Genomic DNA, 17,425 nt, shown 5'->3' on the forward strand with positions numbered 1-17,425 from the left:
GGCCACTTTGGGTGCTGGTGACCATGGTTCCTACCACTTCGTGTATTACAAGCACTAACATAGGCTGCTTGTGGCACAGACCATCACTGTGGCCTGAGGGGGTACAGCCCCCTACAGCTAAGAATTTGAGCTGTAATAGTGGAACATATCCACTGCTGCTGGCTACCTAAGCTCCCAAGCCTGATGGATTATTCAACAAATTAGTGCTACAAACTAAGTGAAAGAAAGTACATTACTTGTTTAAATCTACATCAGTCAGGGTTCAACCTGAGATGCAGAACAAATAGGAGATATAAATTAAGAAATTAATTTTAAAAAGTTGGCTTCCATGATGATGGAGGCTGGTAAGGCAGTCCAAAATTCACAGGACAGGCCATCAGAATGGGTGGGCTAGGACTCACAGGCACAGGCTGAAGCCCCTGAACACAGACCAAATCTCCCTTTTCAGAGGAACTTCAGCACTGCTGGTAAGGCCTTTCCCCTGATTGAATCAGGTCTACCCAGATTATTGAATCAGGTCCTCTAGGATTGTATTTAAAATCAACTGATTATGGACTTTAATCACATCTGTAAAACACTAGCATGACTGAGGTTAGTGCTCTTAGATGGTCCCACTCTTTTGGTTTCCATGTTGTTTTGGGGGTGGACTTGAATGTGTTGAAACTGTATTTTGGGTTTCATTTGCTCACTGAGGCCATGTAGATGGTTTGTTTCAATCTGTTCCATTAAATAATTTGATTGTGCCCAGTTCACTGGCTGACGGATGTGGTTTCGATGGGGCTCATGATGGCCCAGTCTTTCATGGCACCCAGTTTCATCAATTATCAACTCATGGCCAATCTAGTTTCATCAATGACCCAACCATTTACCCTTTCCCCCCATGGGTTAATTTGAATCCTGTATCATATAATTTAATAATATTTATTAATTTAATATTTAATATTTAATAAACATTTCAGTTTGTATTTTTAAAAATAAGGACCCAGAATGTAGAAATAAAGATTCAGAAAGACTGTATTACAAGGTAAGAAGAGATGCAAATTTAAATATGATCATCATGGCAGGCCTCATTGAAAAGGAGACATTTGAACAAAGATTTAAAGGAAGTGAGTCACAGAGCAATATCTGGGGGAAAAAGCATTCCAGGGAAAGGAAGCTAAAGTCCAAAGGTGGTTTCTGAAATATTTAAAGACTCTCAAGGAGCCCAGTGTAGCTGAACTGAGTGAGAGGAAGAATAGTAGAAAATGAGACCAGACAGGTAAAGGAGAGGGCAGGAATATCAGGTGGGGTTTGCAGGTTATCCTCAGGCCTGTGGTTTTTTTACTGTGTATGAACTGAAAAGCCATTGGACAGTTCAGAGCAGAAAAGTGACATGATCTCATGTATATTGTATGAAGAGCTCTGACTGCTATTTTGAGGCTAGGTTGAGGAGGGCAAAGGACTAAAGCAGAGATGAGTTAGAAGGTCTTGCAATAATCCATGTGGAAGAGATAGTGACAACTCAGAACAGAGTGGTAGCCGTGGAGGTGATGAGAAGCAACTATCTCCTAGAATTACTTTGAAAATAAAGAAAAGAATACTTTTTGACACATTATATCTGAGATGAGAGAGAACAGGAGGAGTCAAGGAGTCAAGTCAACAGGAGGACTTCAAGGTTTTGGGTCTAAGCAACTTGAAAGATGGGGAAAAACTGTAGATAGCACCGTTTTGAGCAAGATGACGATTCCATCTGGAGCATGCTGAATTGCAGGTGTCTACTAGACATCCCAATGGAAATGCTGAGTAGTAGGCAGCTGGACACAGTGGTCTGAAGTTCAGGGGGAGAAGTCAAGGTCTGAGCTATCATTTTTTTGGTGTCATCGGTATACAAATATAGAGATTGCATGAAACCATCAAAGACTATATAGAGAAAAGAGTTTGTAAGCACTTAACCTTAGGAGCTCCAGGGTTAAAAGCCTCTGAAAAAAGAGGAGAGGCCAGCGAAGGACACAGAAAGGAGCATCTAGTGAAGAAAGAGTAAAATTAAGAATGCATGGTGCCCTGGAAGCGAGTATGGAACTGTTTCAAGGAGGAGAGAGTGATAATGGTGACAATGCTACCAAAGGATGAAGTGAGATGCGTGAAGTGAGGTGAGCACTGATGAACGACTGCTGGATCGACATCGGTGATCTGGACAGGAATGGTTTTGGCGAAGTATTGAAGATGAAAGATGGATATCAATGGATTTAAGAAAAAGTGTGAAGAGAGGAATTAGAGCGACAGGAAGTAGACAACACTTCCATAAATTTTTGCCTTAAAGGGAAGCAAAGAAATGACTTAATTTCACAAACATAATGTTAAGCAAAACAATCTATGTAAGAATGCCCAACTATATTCATATAAAATATTTTTATATATGTGTATGGGTATAAACACATATACATATACACATATTTTAGAGACAGGGTCTTGCTCTGTTGCCCAGGCTGCGTGAACCCTATAGTGAATTGTGCATGTGAGGGATCTAGGTTGCACACTCCTTATGACAACCATAGCTCATTGCAGCCTTGAACTCCTAGGCTCAAGTGATCCTCCTGTCTCAGCCTCCCAACTAGCTAGGACTACAGTGGTGGTGATGAAGTGGTCTTCCCTAGGTGCAGGCAGTAAGGAGGAGAATTACCTGTAGAGAATTTAAAAGCAATAGTAAAACTGATGAAGGGCCTGTCTGCATTTTATTGTTGCCATGTACCAGCAATTCTAAATAATGATGGTGATAAAGTATGCTCCCCACCAGGTGGGCTGCTACCCCTCCCGGCTTGGCATGCCACCCTGGCAGTGTCTAATTAATAACTTTTACCTTCTCCAGAACAGTACAAAAATCTTTGGTTTTGAACATTCTTCTAATTTCTAATTTATTATTGTCCAGGATGTTAGTCTTATGTTTTTCAAAACTCTTCAAGATATAAAACGTTACTACTGTTTGACATGGCCAGTGTTGAGATTTACTCACGTGTTTTCTGTTTCACACTCCCTCTTGCATCATATGCCTTCCTTTTGGGGTAATTTTCCTTCTTTCTTGAATGCATCCTTTAGAAATTGCTTTTGGAAGGGTCTGTTACACTCTTACAAAGCGAGTGTGCCTCACTCACTCCATTTCTCTTTGTCTGAAAATGTCTTTATTTTATTCTCATTTTTTGAAATGTTTTTCTCTTTGTATACAACCCTAAGCTGGCAATTATTTTCCCCAGCATTTTGAAGGCATTATTCCATGATCTTTCTGGCTTCCCTTGTGTGCCATTGAGAAGTCATTTGTCAATCTAATTATCATTTTTCTGTAGGTGATGCTCTTTTTATTTTTCTGACTGTTTATAAGATTTCTTTTTCTTTGGTATTCTGCAGTTTCACTACGGTGTGTTTAGATTTGAATTTCTTTTCATTTACTCTTTTGGAGAGCTGTTAGGCTTCCTAAATCTAATTTATGCCTTTCATCTCATCTGCAAAATTCTCCATGGATATTTCTTTGTCTGTCTCTCACTTCTATCTTATTATCTCCCCAAGGAACGTCAAATAGACATTTGTGAAACTTTCTCACTCTAACCTCCATGTGTGTTAATTTTTTCCACTTTCATCTCTGTGCTATATTCTAAATGAGTTCTTACAGTTTAATATTTTCTTCTTTATTGCTCTTAACTTCTACATAGCTCTTAACTTGTTTATTAAGCTTCTATTCTTGACTACAGTAATGCATCCTTAATAACAGGGATATTTCTTGAGAAATGCATTGCCAGGTGATTTTGTCATTGTGCAAACATTTTATGGTATACTTATACAAACCTAGATGGCATAGCATACTACATACTTAGGCTAAATGGCATAGCCTATTGTTCCTAGGCTGTAAACTTGTACAGCATGTTACTGTACTGAATGCTGTAGACAATTGTAACACAATGGTAAGCATTTGTGTATCTAAACATATTTACACATAGAAAAGACATAGTAAACATACACATAAGAGATAAAACATGGTACACCCATATAGGGCACTTACATGAGTGGAGCTTCAGGGCTGGAAGTTGCTCTTTCAGGGTCTTGGTCCATCACCCAGGCTGGAGTGCAGTGGTGCGATCTCGACTCACTGCAACCTCCACCTCCCAGGTTCAAGTGATTCTCCCTGCCTCAGCCTCCGAGTAGCTGGGATTACAGGCACCTGCCACCATGGCCGGCTAAGTTTTGTATTATTTTTTTTAGTAGTGACAGGGTTTCACCACATTGGCCACGCTGGTCTCAAACTCCTGACCTCGGGTGATCTGCCCGCCTTGGCCTCCCAAAGTGTTGGGATTACAGGCGTGAGCCACCGCACCTGGCCATTTATTATAATTATCAAGTATTATATACTGTACGTAATTGCATGTGCTAGACTTTTATAAGACTGGCAGTGCAGTAGGTTTGTTTACACCGGCATCACCGCAAACTCTTCAGTAATGCTTTGTGATACAACATCACGATGGCTACGATGTCACTGGGTGATAGGGATTTTTCAGTTCCACTACAATCTTATGGGACCACTGTCCTATATGCCAGGGGTTCTCAACCTCCAGTCCAAGGGCCTGTACTAGGGTCCATGGCCTGTTAGGAACCAAGCCACCACCAGGAGGTGAGTGGCAGGTGTGCAAGAGAAGCTTCATCTGTATTTACAGCCACTCCCCATTGCTCACATTACTACCTGAGCTCTGCTTCCTGTCAGATCAGTGATGGCATGAAATTCTCATAGGAGCGGGAACCCTATTGTGAACTGTGCATGCGAGGGATCTAGGTTGTGCACTCCTCATGAGAATCTAATGCCTTATGATCTGTCACTGTCTCCCAGGAAAACAAACTCAGGGCTCCCACCGATTCTACATTATGGTGAGTTGTATAATTACTTCATTATATATTACAATGCAATAATAATAGAAATAAAATGTACGAAAATATAATGCACTTGAAACCATCCTGAAACCATCCCCCTGCCCTGGTTTGTGGAAAAATTGTCTTCCACGAAACCAGTCCCTGGTGTCAAAAAGGGTGAGGACTGCTGATACACATGGCCATCATTAACCGAAACATAGTTATGCTTCCCATGACTGTAGTTCTATTTTTTCCCCAAATTCATGATTATTTTGTTCTATTCTTATGAAGTTCTATTTATGTACCTTGTTCTATTCTTATGATGTTATTTTCCTCCATATGTAAACATATTAAACATTTTATTTTATATTCTAATACTGATAATTCTTCTATGTCAAATCTTTGTTAGTCTGATTTCGCTATTTATTACTTCAGTTGGCTTGTTCATGAAACTTTATATCCTTGTTTGATTCTGAATTTTTAAAAATCATAATCTCCTATTCGATGGAATTTTATTTGTGGCAATATTTTGATTCCTGTATTGAGGTACATTCTTTCAGAAACCATTTGCCTTTGTTACATATAGGTGCCTGGAGACACTGCCAATCAGGACCACTTTAAACTAAATTTTCAGCTTGAAAAAAAAAGTTTAGCCTATAGGAATAGGACTCCAGAATTACGTGAGTGCTGGTTTATAAAGGCAAATGCTGAGGGTATATTCTCCAGACTCCACCCAGATTAGTCTTCTTCATTAGGGATTTTCCCCCTGTCATTTTGTATTTTGTTCTGATTCACCATTCACTGAGGATGTGGCCCTTTGGGGTTGCCACTAAAACCAAAACTCTAGGTTCTGGGGGAACCAGCAGATGCCTTGAGCACACCGCAGAGTCAATGCTTCCTTAGCTATCTGGCTTCCTGTTCTTGCTTTCGCATCTGAGGATTTTTCTTACTTTCTTACCAGTTCAGCCGTTTATTTTTTTTTTAATTAAATTTATATCCATGAAATCCAAGGGTTTTGTGGTGTAAAGATTTTTCTGATATCCAGTCTGTTGTTGCCTAATGAAAGTAAGCCTTTCTTACTTTAATATTTTTTAAAAAGTCTGTTGCCTTTAATAAATAAGCTTTTCTTAATAAAAAAATTTAAAAACATTTACTGAAATTTGTTTAAATTTCAAACAACCCTAAAGTCCCCATCTTAGTCCATTTTCTGTTGACTGAGAATACCTGAGACTAAAACATTTGTTTAAAAAAGAAGCTTATTTAGCTCACAGTTCTGGAAGCTGGGAGGTCCAAGATCAGGTGGCAGCATCTGGCTGGCTTTTGGTGAGGGCTTTGCTTTGTGCTGTCATAACATGGTGGAGAAGGAAGGGGAAGCACATGTTTAGAGACCAAACATGAGAGGCAGCCTTGCTTATAACAATTCACTCAAGTGGTAACTAATCCATTCCCAAGCGGGCAAGAGCTTACTTTCAGGAGAAAGGCATCGATCCCTCTTGAATGACCTAATCACCTCTTAAAGACACCAATTCTCAACACTGCCACATTAGGGACCAAGCCTCAGCACGAGATTTGGTGTCGTATTCCAGCCATGGCACCCCTTTCTCCTTTAAGCTCAACCCCTCAATCCCATTCCTCCTAAGGTAATTGCATGGAGACCATCTCCATTAGGATAGAAAAGTAAGAAAACAAGGCAATGTCTAAATGATCAGGACCCAAACTCACTCAAAATCCTTTTAAGGAGTTTATTTTGTTTGATAATGAAAATGTGGGGCACGTACGATGGCTCATGCCTATAATTGGAGCACTTTGGGAGGCCGAGGTGGGTGTATCACCTGAGGTCAGGAGTTCGAGACCAGCCTGGCCAACATGGCAAAACCCTGCCTCTACTAAAAATACAAAAATTAGCCGGGTGTGGTTGCGTGTGCCTGTAATCCCAGCTACTCGGGAGGTGGAGGTGGCAGTGAGCCGAGATTGCACTCCAGCCTAGGCGACAAAGCAAGACTGTTTCAAAAAAGAAAAGAAAAGAAAGAAAATCTGGCCTTTGACTTCAGCTGTCCTTTGAGTTAAGACACCAAAAAATAGTTTATGAAATAGTGGAACCTAAGCCTGATGGACCACACACAACCTGCATTTGAGTCCATGAATATGAAGTGAGAACACTCATCTGGGCTATCTGGAATGTCAAATAGCACATACTCCACACACACTGAAAAATATCCATTTTGATGTATGCGAGCCTATTCCAAATCCAGACGAATCCCCATTTCATGCACTTAAAATAATATCATTACTGTGTTTGACGTTTTGGGAGGTAATCTTTCTACGCAGAGTGCCCCTCTCCTTACTAATCCCTTTGGGGTTGCAACTAAAATTCCATTTTCATGATTCTAACTTTTATTTAATTAAAGGTAGATTAAAGTACCAGTTATGCTAGCTGGTTAATCTAATGGAGGGTGCAATCAGAGGCCATCAGCTGGTCCCAGAGTGGCTGAGTGCAACGGCTGCTGGCTGTGAGCACTGGGCAGGGTCACTGTGTTATTTCCCGGTGAGGAAAATGAAGGCAGAGGAGCACAGCAGCTGCGGTTTCTGTGATATCAAAGGGGCACTTGGCGCCACTGGCCTTTCCCTTTTCTTTTTTGTGTGTACTCCCCAAACTTGGTGATAAGAGTTGCTTTTCATGTCTTAAGCCTCAAGACCATCCAGGGAGGAGGAGGGTGAAGGCAAAGAAATTAGTGAATGACAGAGGAGTCTTACTGTCAACTCCCTTGATCAAGAAGAAATGGGCACTTACTCAGTCTGTTTCTCATTCCAAAAGTTATCGCTGCAAATTGGGGGGTGAAAGTGGGGAAGTGGGGGGCGATGAGAGGGATGAAGAGGTCTGGTAACAGGTAACCAAGAGGTGGGTGTTCTGGTGCAAAACTTGTGGGGTGTTATTACTTCATTTACCTAATTAAAGGCTTATTTTAAAAAATTAACCTTATTTGAGATGTATGGTTATTTACCCACCCCCTCCAAATCCCTCTTATATTCAAACTTGTGAATTTCATCTATTTTTGGAAACAAGATTCTGCCAGAAAATCATTTTATATCATTAGTCAACCACAGTATAGTCTTATGCCTTCAGTAAAGACAATTATATCTACCACTCTCTCCATAACCGGCTTGGTGATTATTACTAAATTACTCTTCAGCTTTTTCTAGATGAGATAAAAATGCTTCTTTTAGCTTTCCTCATGGGCCTCTTCCCCTAATCTTTCAGTCATCTTCAAAGATGTGTCTTGAAGCCCCTTTTTAAGATCTTCATAAATCCATTAAGACCTTTGAAACTCCATAAATAGCTTATGTTGTGACAGCAGTTTGAGAGATGCTGGGAAAATGAAGGAATCGCTTCTGGAAGTCTTGATGCATCCTACTCTTTGCTGAATCTCTGTGTCAGAGAAAAATGCTGATTCAGTTTGTATTTTCTACTTTTTAGATTCCGATTTTTAAAAATGGCATTTGGCATCCTATTAGTGGAATATCATGAGTGAGTCAATGATGAATGGACATTTATAATTGAGATTTGGGAGTTACTAATCAATGCACTTCCATATTACTGGCTCTTAAAAACTTAATGAAAGCATATTTAATTAGATTCCTACCAAAAATCAATTTTTAAGAAGCACAGCTTTCAAGACCAGCCATTCATAATAACATCTTTTTTTCTTTGTATATAGGAATAGGATTTGTCTTCTGTTATGCCTTTGAGCTGTATGTTTTTGCTCATACTGCTCTGTACCTGGGTAAACTGGTCTCTTCTTTAGCAACTAAACTTTAAAATAGCTTTCCATGGAAGAACCGAATTGAAAGTTGTTCCAGCATTGAGGATGTCAGCAGAGACTAGCAGAGAAGATACGGTAGCAATACAAAGATTTTAAAGGAGTGACTTAAATCTATTCCTCTTGGTCAAGAAGGTAAAAGGATTCAGAAACATTGAAGTATCAGGGGATACAAAAGGTAAAGCTTGAATTTTTCTGCCAAATTTTAGATTTTTTTCAGCTTTTCATGCCTGTGTGACCCCCTGCCTTTTGAAGAAAGAGCAAAAGGTGTTGATCTGCCAACAAAGAAGACACTGAAATTTTAAATTAGGTTACACAAAATAGTGGCAGAAAGGAGAATAGAAGGATTAATGGGTCGTTTTTATTTCTAGTCCTATTTTACCTAATTCAGTTATAGGAATTCATTCATTTCAACTTAGGATATAATGGATTTGTCGAAAAGTAAGGGAAATATCTGGAGCTGATTAATGTAAAAGTCTTTAGAAAAGGTAAGTGCCTCCTAACCATGTTGATTAATGTAAATAGATGTTATTTTTTCAATTAGGAAAACAGAGAGAGATGTTTGTTTATTGACAACACTAAAGGCCAGGAATAGTGTGGTTTAGAGGCCAGCACTTAACCTGTGTAAGAACTCATGCAGTAAGTCTTATATTCTCCATTTTACTCATAAGAAAATTGAGACATTAAGAAAATATTACATCTTTAGGATTTACTTTAAAATAATTTAGAAGCAGGGGTGAGAAATTTCATTGGGAGTGGAGTACAGATGAAACAAGATTGGCCACAAATTGATATTTGTTAAAGTTGAGTAAGGAGAAAATGAGGTTTCATTATACTATTTTTTCAAAATGTTGTATGTATTTGAAATTTTCCAAAATGAAAAAATTTTAACATGTCACTATAAACATCAAGATTCAAAACCAGATTTTGCTGATTTCAAGCTTGTTCTCTCGCTAACAGATGATACCAGAATAATTTCTGAAAAACTGAAGAGCAATTTGCCAACCAGATAGTAAATTAGAAATTTACATTTTATTTTAGAAAGTAATGCTTACACGTCGAATAGCCTCAAACAAGCATATTGTATTGAACAAGTGTGTAGTACTGAATCTACATGAATCTTAGTGTTAAGATTTATTAAATGGAAGCAATCCTTTCCTCCGTTGAACAAGTGCGACTACAAAATAGATTTTTGAAAAATGTCCTGGCATTACTTCATTTAATTTTGTATTCTGAAATGATTTCTTTTTGCCTTTTTGCTTTTAAACAAGATAGCTTCTAAATATTTTGTAGGAATTCTTATCTATTTATAGAGAGGTAAGAATGGCGATTTTGTCCATGAGACAGAGTAGATTTACAGAATTTGGGAACTAAGCTTTAATAAGATTGAACTTTAGCTAGGGCAAGGAAAAACCTTTAGCTGTAGCTAATGAGAACCACTTCCACTGGAATGACTTCATGGCTTTAATTTTACGCAGTTCTTTCATTCCTTCACCTCTTTAGTGAAAAGGTCACCTGTTTAATGAAAAGGTTTCTTAAGAAATAGAACCTTAACTACACCATATTTCTATTTCTCAATATAAAATTATTCCATTGAAGACATCATGCTGAAGGAAAGAAACCAGAAACAAAAGGCTATATAAAAAATAATTCCATTGATATGGCATTCTATAATGACAAACTGTATGGACAGAAAACCAATCAGTTGTTGCCAGGGACGAGGGGTGGGGAGAGGGGATTGGTGGCAGAGAAACACAAGGGCACTGTTTGGGTTGATGTTTATCTTCATTGTGGTGGTGGTCACACAACTGTACATTTGCCCTAATTCATAGAACTGTACATAAAAAGTGTGAACTTGCTGCACGTATATTATTTATCAATAACTCTGATTTTTAAAAGTATAAAGATAAATAGATATAGATATATAGTTTTGAAAATATGCCTCTTTGTCCATGAGAGCACAGTGGCCCATGCACTTACCTGAATGTCAACAGGAAGCCCCAGTCCTTGGTTGTCAACCACAGTCATCGTCACAATGGGTTGAATCATCAAGGCAATGAAGGGATTAATTCCAAACGTCAGGGCATAGTCTTCCATGCTCAGATTAACTCCAATCTGAAATCTGTCATTGTACAAATGGAAAGAGTTTTAAAAGGACACACACATGCGCATTCAAATACAAAACAGCGAATTGTGTTCTTCTCAAGGCTTTGGTCTGCTGAGGAAGCCCAGGTTTCTATTGACAGTTTCTTTCTGAAAGCTCTTTTAGCAGAGATAGACTGAAGAAATAGACAAATGGGATGGTACAATGTATTTTAACATTCCGTGGGATGGGATATAGTATGCTAAGAATTTAAAACTAGTTAACCAATCCTAAAATTAAACCAAATTTTCAAAATACTCTGCAACTAGAAAACATTCAACATTATTTGAGATAAATATGGCTTAGCAAGTCACTTTTAAAATCAGACATATCAGGCCGGTCACTGTGGCTCACGCCTGTAATCCCAGCATTTTGGGAGGCTGAGGCAGGCAGATCACTTGAGGTCAGGAGTTTGAAACCAGCCTGGTCAACATGGTGAAACCCTGTCTCTACCAAAAAATACAAAAATTGGCTGGGTGTGGTGGCGCATGCCTGTAGTCCCAGCTACTCAGGAGGCTAAGGCAGGAGAATCCCTTGAACCTGGGAGACAAAGGCTGCAGTGAGCTGAGATCGTGTCACTGCACTCCAGCCTGGGAGACAGAGGGAGACTCTGTTTCAAAAAAAAAAAAAAAAATTAAGCTTATCAATAAGTGAAAACAGGTCAGCATGAAGAATTTTTTACTTATTTAAAGATTTAATCACTGGATTATTGATTGAGTTAGCAATTTCAGAGTCTAATTAGTGAATATTTCTCTGCAAAATCCACAAATTATTTCCTTTCATAGTTCATTCAATCTGGTAATTAATTCATTTAAAATAATTGTACTGGGATGTTAAATTTAGTCAGTCAAGACTGACATATATAGTTAAAGTTCCTCCATGCAATTTAGCTAAAACATTTGTAATGTGAATCTATTTACAAAATGAACCAAATGAAAAATGTTAACTATTTTTATGTCCCTTCCAAAACTCTTTACATAAAAAAGCAAATACAAGCATTTTAAAACTATGTGAGTCAACGAAAGGCATTATTTCCATGCAAGATACTACCAACTAAACATAGCAAAACCCACAAATGACCTTAGGTCCCACGCAGTGAATATGACAGGTGGTTCAAATGGGACTTGTAATTTCAGGTCTTTCTTGTTCAGCTAACAGTTTTTCCCTTGAACAAATGTGGAACTACATTGATGCTTTTGAAACTTAGATGAAATCAAATGGCAGATTTCCTTTTAGTATGCAAATTATTTCATGTTGGAATCTTGATTTAATCCGTTCAGATGCCTAAGCAGCTTGACAGTGATTTATTTGGTTTTGGATAAGACCTCTACATGTGATGGATTAGAAAAAAACACAGTTCTGACGGTGGGCTGAGAGTGGCTTTGAATCCTAAGATTTTTAGTCCAAACCCCCAAATTATTTCCAAGATACCTGAAATTACATGTAATCATACGATTTCAAATCTTATCTTGAAGCTCCGGCTGGGTTATTTCACCGTGGCCTTCACTTGGTCGCTGTGGAGACATTGAGCTACCACGCAGAGAACATTGCCTAGGACTAGCAAGTTCTTAGAAAAGTAATTGTTGTATTTATATTCTTCCATTGGGCTTTTGGCAGTAAGTACAGATGAGCCTCTGGGGGATTGTCTGTAATTTAAAAAATAGAACTACCTTGAAGTTTTATTCAATCATTTATATATCGTGTATTACGGAAGTATGAGATTAGCATTTCCCAATTTACTCTATAACTTAAAGGAAAGTAATGGGAACATTTACTAAAGCATAAAAAAATTAGGTTGTGCCTGTATAACAATGAAATTGTTAAATTAAAAAATTTTCAGGCTGGGCTCGGTGGCTCATGCCTGTAATCCCAGCACTTTGGGAGGCCGAGGAGGGCAGATCACGAGGTCAAGAGATCAAGATCATTCTGGCCAACACGGTGAAACCCCATCTCTACTAAAAATACAAAAATTAGCCAGGCGTGGTGACACGTGCCTGTAGTCCCACCTACTCGGGAGGCTGAGGCAGGAGAATCGCTTGAACCCGGGAGGCAGAGGTTGCAGTGAGCCGAGATCATGCCACTGCACTCCAGCCTGGCGACAGAGAGAGACTCCGCCCCCCCCCTCAAAAAAAATCAATAGCTCAAAGTTTTACTTTCATATTGCATGTATTTATTTTTTATTTTTTGGAGGAAATACTAACCAAGTACGTACATAAAGCGAGAACTAGAGGAAACACCAGGGGGCATAACAGGGAACAAGCTAGACAATGAGGGCACCCACGGAGCTTGAGCTTGCACTCCATCAGGGAATAAATTAGGACCAGATAATTGCTTTGATTAATTGTTAATTAAATTTATCAGTTTTTATGTCATGAAAAAATGCAAAGTAAATATCTTTTTATATAATAATCACAAATTAGGACAGGCGCTGTGGCTCACACATGTAATCCCAGCAGTTAAGAAGGCAGAGGCGGGCGGATCACTTGAGGTGGGGCGTTTGAGACCAGCTTGACCAACATGGCGAAACCAACATGGCGAAACCCCATCTCTACTAAAAATACAAAATCAGCCAGGCATGGTGGTGCATGCCTGTAATCCCAGCTACTCAGGAGGCAGAGGCACAAGAATCACTTGAACCCGGGAGGTGGAGGTTGCAGTGAGCTGAAATCGCACCACTGCACTCCAGCCTGGGTGATGTAGCCAGACTCCAAAAAAAAAAAAAAAAAAAAAAAAAAAAAATCACAAATTATTTTATGTAAACTTCTATCACATAATGATTGAAATCATGGATGGTCAACAGTCTTAGAATTTCTTCTAAACCTTAATACTAACCCTTTGCATGAGATAAATTTATTCTACACTTGCTAAATTTATAAGTTGCCTAGAAGTTGGAGCAGTAATTAGATGTAAATGAACTTACAGAGATTGAATTCACATATGTAGAAAATGATATTTTGTCAGTATGTTGAGTTAGATATGTAAATGATCATTTTATTTAGTGCCAAAGTTCACACATCTATTTGGTCAAGTTCCCTTTGTTTCTCTACTGAGTATGTCTCCAGACACTAAAATACTAGGTTTATTCAATTCTTGCCTAGTAATTAATTTTAAAAATGTAACCCAAATTAATTATGTCTGAAATAATTTTTCTCTTCACTAAACTTACTGACCATCTGACTGAATTGACAAATTAGATAAAAGATGATTGTGCAGGACTTTGGTGGAAAGCTCTGAACATATTCTCTGAGAAAACCCTAACAGTCAGATAACGAGTCTCATTTTACGGCCTCTTAGAATCTCAGTATTCTCACTATTCATGTGGCTTAATCTTTCACCACTTTCATGTCCATAACAAAACATTCTGAGCATTTCTTAATTCATCAGAAGATTTTGTTTTTTCTAAATATTTCACATCCTGACAGTTAATTATTAATATTTTTCCAATTTCCCTATTTGTTTCCTCAGTAGAATGATGTTAACTTGCATCCATCAGTAGAATGAGATTAACATGCAATAGAAACGCAATACGGCTGTGAACCAATATGTTCTGAAATATTCAAGAATAATATACATTTATCTTTTAACAACATGGAAGTTATAGTCATGAATAGTAAAAATAACTGAAAAATCATTATCATTTTTACTAACTTTCAGGTTCTCCTTCCCAAGTATAGCCATTGACCATGAAACGAAACTGATTTAGGTTTGGCTAGAATTATTTTTTCCTAATCAAGAGATTGCTAAGTGAAAACAAAATATTTAGAATGAATATTGGGGGAAGATAGAGATTTACTTCCTGTTACAGTAAGAAAATAACAAGGTAAGCTAAAAATCATATTTTTCCACAAAGAGAAAATAGGCATAAACTGCTTAAAATCAAATAAAAACAGAAAATCTAAAAGCAATTGCAGGCTGGGTGCGGTGGCTCACGCCCATAATCCCAACACTTTGGGGAGTGGGATCACCTGACGGGGGTGGGATCACCTGAGGTCAGGAGTTCGAGACCAGCCTGGCCAACGTGGTGAAACCCCATCGCTACTAAAAATACAAAAAGTAGCTGGGTGTGGTGTCTCACACCTGTAGTCCCAGCTACTCGGGAGGCTGAGGCAGGAGAACTGCTTGAACCTGGGAGGTGGAGCTTGTAGTGAGCTGAGATGGTGCCACTGCACTCCAGCCTGGGCAACAAAGTAAGACTGGGTCTCAAAAAAATAAATAGGCCGGGCACGGTGGCTCACTCCTGTAATCCCAGCACTTTGGGAGGCCGAGACGGGCGAATCATGAGGTCAGGAGCTCGAGACCAGCCTGGCCAACATGGTGGAACACCGTCACTACTAAAAATACAAAAAACTAGCTGGGCATAGTGGCGGGTGCCTGTAATCCCAGCTACATGGGAGGCTGAGGCAGGAGAATTGCTTGAACCCGGGAGGTGGAGGTTGCAGTGAGCTGAGATCATGCCGCTGCACTCCCGCTCCAGCAAAAGAGTGAGACTCTGTCTCAAAAAAATAAAATAAAATAAAATAAAATTAAAGCAACTGCAACAAAAACAAAAATTGACAAATGGGATCTAACTAAACTAAAGAGCTTCTGTACAGCAAAAGAAGCTATCAACGGAGTAAACAGGCAACCTACAAAATGGGAGAAAATATTTGCAAACTATGCATCCAACAAAAGTCTGATATCCATAATCTATAAGGAATTTACACAAATTAATGAGCCAAAATCAAAGAACCCGATTAAAAAGTGGGCAAAAGAGGCCAGGCATGGTGGCTCACACCTGTAATCCCAGCACTTTGGGAGGCTGAGGCAGGCAGATTGCTTGAGCTCAGGAGTTCCAGACCAGTCTGGGCAACATGGTGAAACCCTGTCTCTACAAAATATACAAAAATCAGCTGGGTGTGGTGGCACGCACCTGTGGTCCCAGCTATTTGGAAGGCTGAGCGGGGAGAATCACTTGAACTCTGGGGGCAGAAGTTGCAGTGAACTGAGAAAGAGATGTAGTCATCTCCCCTTTTTCATTTCTGATATTGATAAGTTGTATTTTTTCCATTCTATGCACGAGCACTCTCTCTCACATTTATTAGACTTTTCAAATGACTGATTTGGCTTTAAATTTTTCCTATTGTACTATTTTCTATTCCATTGATTTTATTTTTTGTTATCTCTAACATTTTCTTCTTTTCTTTGAGTTTCATTTGCTGTTCTCTTCTAGCTTCTGAAGATGAATGTTTAAGTAACTTAATTTGTGTACTTTCTTTTTTTAAAAAATAAATGCATTGGAGACTGTATGTTTCTCTCCTTGCACTGCTTAAGTGCATCCTATAAGTTGTGATTTTTCATATTTTCCTTGTCATTCAGTTCAAATTATTTTCTAACTCCAAGTATAATTTTTTGACCATGTTCTATCTTTAATTATAAAACATTTGGGTATTTTTAAATTACAATTTTGCTAACAATTTTAGCTTAATTATGGTTGTCAGAATACTTTTTCCATATGATTTCAATCTTTTGATATTTATTGAGGGCTACTTTTTGGCCCAGTCCAAGCCTGTTTTTGGTCACTCTTCTATGTTCACTTGAAAATAATCTTTATCCTGCAGTGTGTACAGTTTCCACATATCCATCACTGCAACTTTATTTGACATGTAGTTTCAGTCTTCCTAATCCTCACCGATGTTTTTTGTCTACTTGTTATCGAGAGAGCTGTGTTCACATTTGCAACTGTGAGTGTGGACTTTTTTATTTCTCTAAAATTTTTTTGGCATTTTGCTTAATACATTTTGAGGCTGTATTTTTCGTGCATACAAATTTAGAATAGCTTTATTGGCTGGGCAAGGTGGCTCACGCCTGTAATCCCAGCACTTTGGGAGGCCGAGGCTGGTGGATCACTTGAGGTCAGGAGTTTGAGACCAGCTTGGCCAACATGGCGAAACCCCGTCTGTACTAAAAATACAAAAATTAGTTGGGTGTGTTGGCACACGCCTGTAATCTCAGCTACTCGGGAGGCCAAGGCAGGAGAATCGCTTGAATCTGGGAAACAGAGGTTGCAGTGAGCTGAGATCGTGCCACTGCACTCCAGCCTGGGTGACAGAGCAAGACTCCATCAAAAAAAAAAAAAAAAAAAAAAAAGGATAGCTTTATTTATCTAGTTGTTGATGAACACTTTTATCATTATAAAACGACTATGAAACTTATAATGCAAAGACAAATCATTCTGGTGTTATTGCTTATTTCATCTGATATTGGGATACCTAAACTAGCTTTCCTTGTATTAGCATTTGTACAGTTTATCTTTTCCCATATTTGCACTTTCAGCCTTTTGGAGACCTTATTTTCAAGAAGTGTGTCTTGAAAGCAACATAATTAGGTTTTGAGTTTTAAAATCCATTCAGCTGACTTTTGTCTTATAATTGGAGTAATTAGTTCAGGCACATTTTAATGATTTTGCTGCTATATTGGGTTTTAAATTTACCATTTATTTGTCCTGCCTGATTTACGTTCCTTGTTCTGTTTCTTGTCTTTTGTTGCCTTAATTAAGTTTAAAAACACTTTCCCTCCCTTCATTAGCTTGTTAGTACTATCTTATTGTATTATTATTTTA

At 38.5% G+C, this 17,425-nt stretch overlaps 1 protein-coding gene across 1 annotated transcript in view; it reads right to left on the reverse strand.

Moving 5' to 3' along the window:
• LOC100992218 (thiamine transporter 2) overlaps positions 1 to 17,425 on the reverse strand; it is a 40,145-nt gene that overhangs the window by 11,321 nt on the left and 11,399 nt on the right. Inside the window, 2 exon segments of the mRNA XM_055108402.1 lie at positions 6,136 to 6,208; positions 10,665 to 10,806. Coding sequence (XP_054964377.1) covers positions 6,136 to 6,208; positions 10,665 to 10,806 — 215 coding nt within the window.

The sequence above is a fragment of the Pan paniscus genome, chromosome 13 (assembly GCF_029289425.2).
Source record: "Pan paniscus chromosome 13, NHGRI_mPanPan1-v2.0_pri, whole genome shotgun sequence".
NCBI lineage: Eukaryota > Metazoa > Chordata > Mammalia > Primates > Hominidae > Pan > Pan paniscus.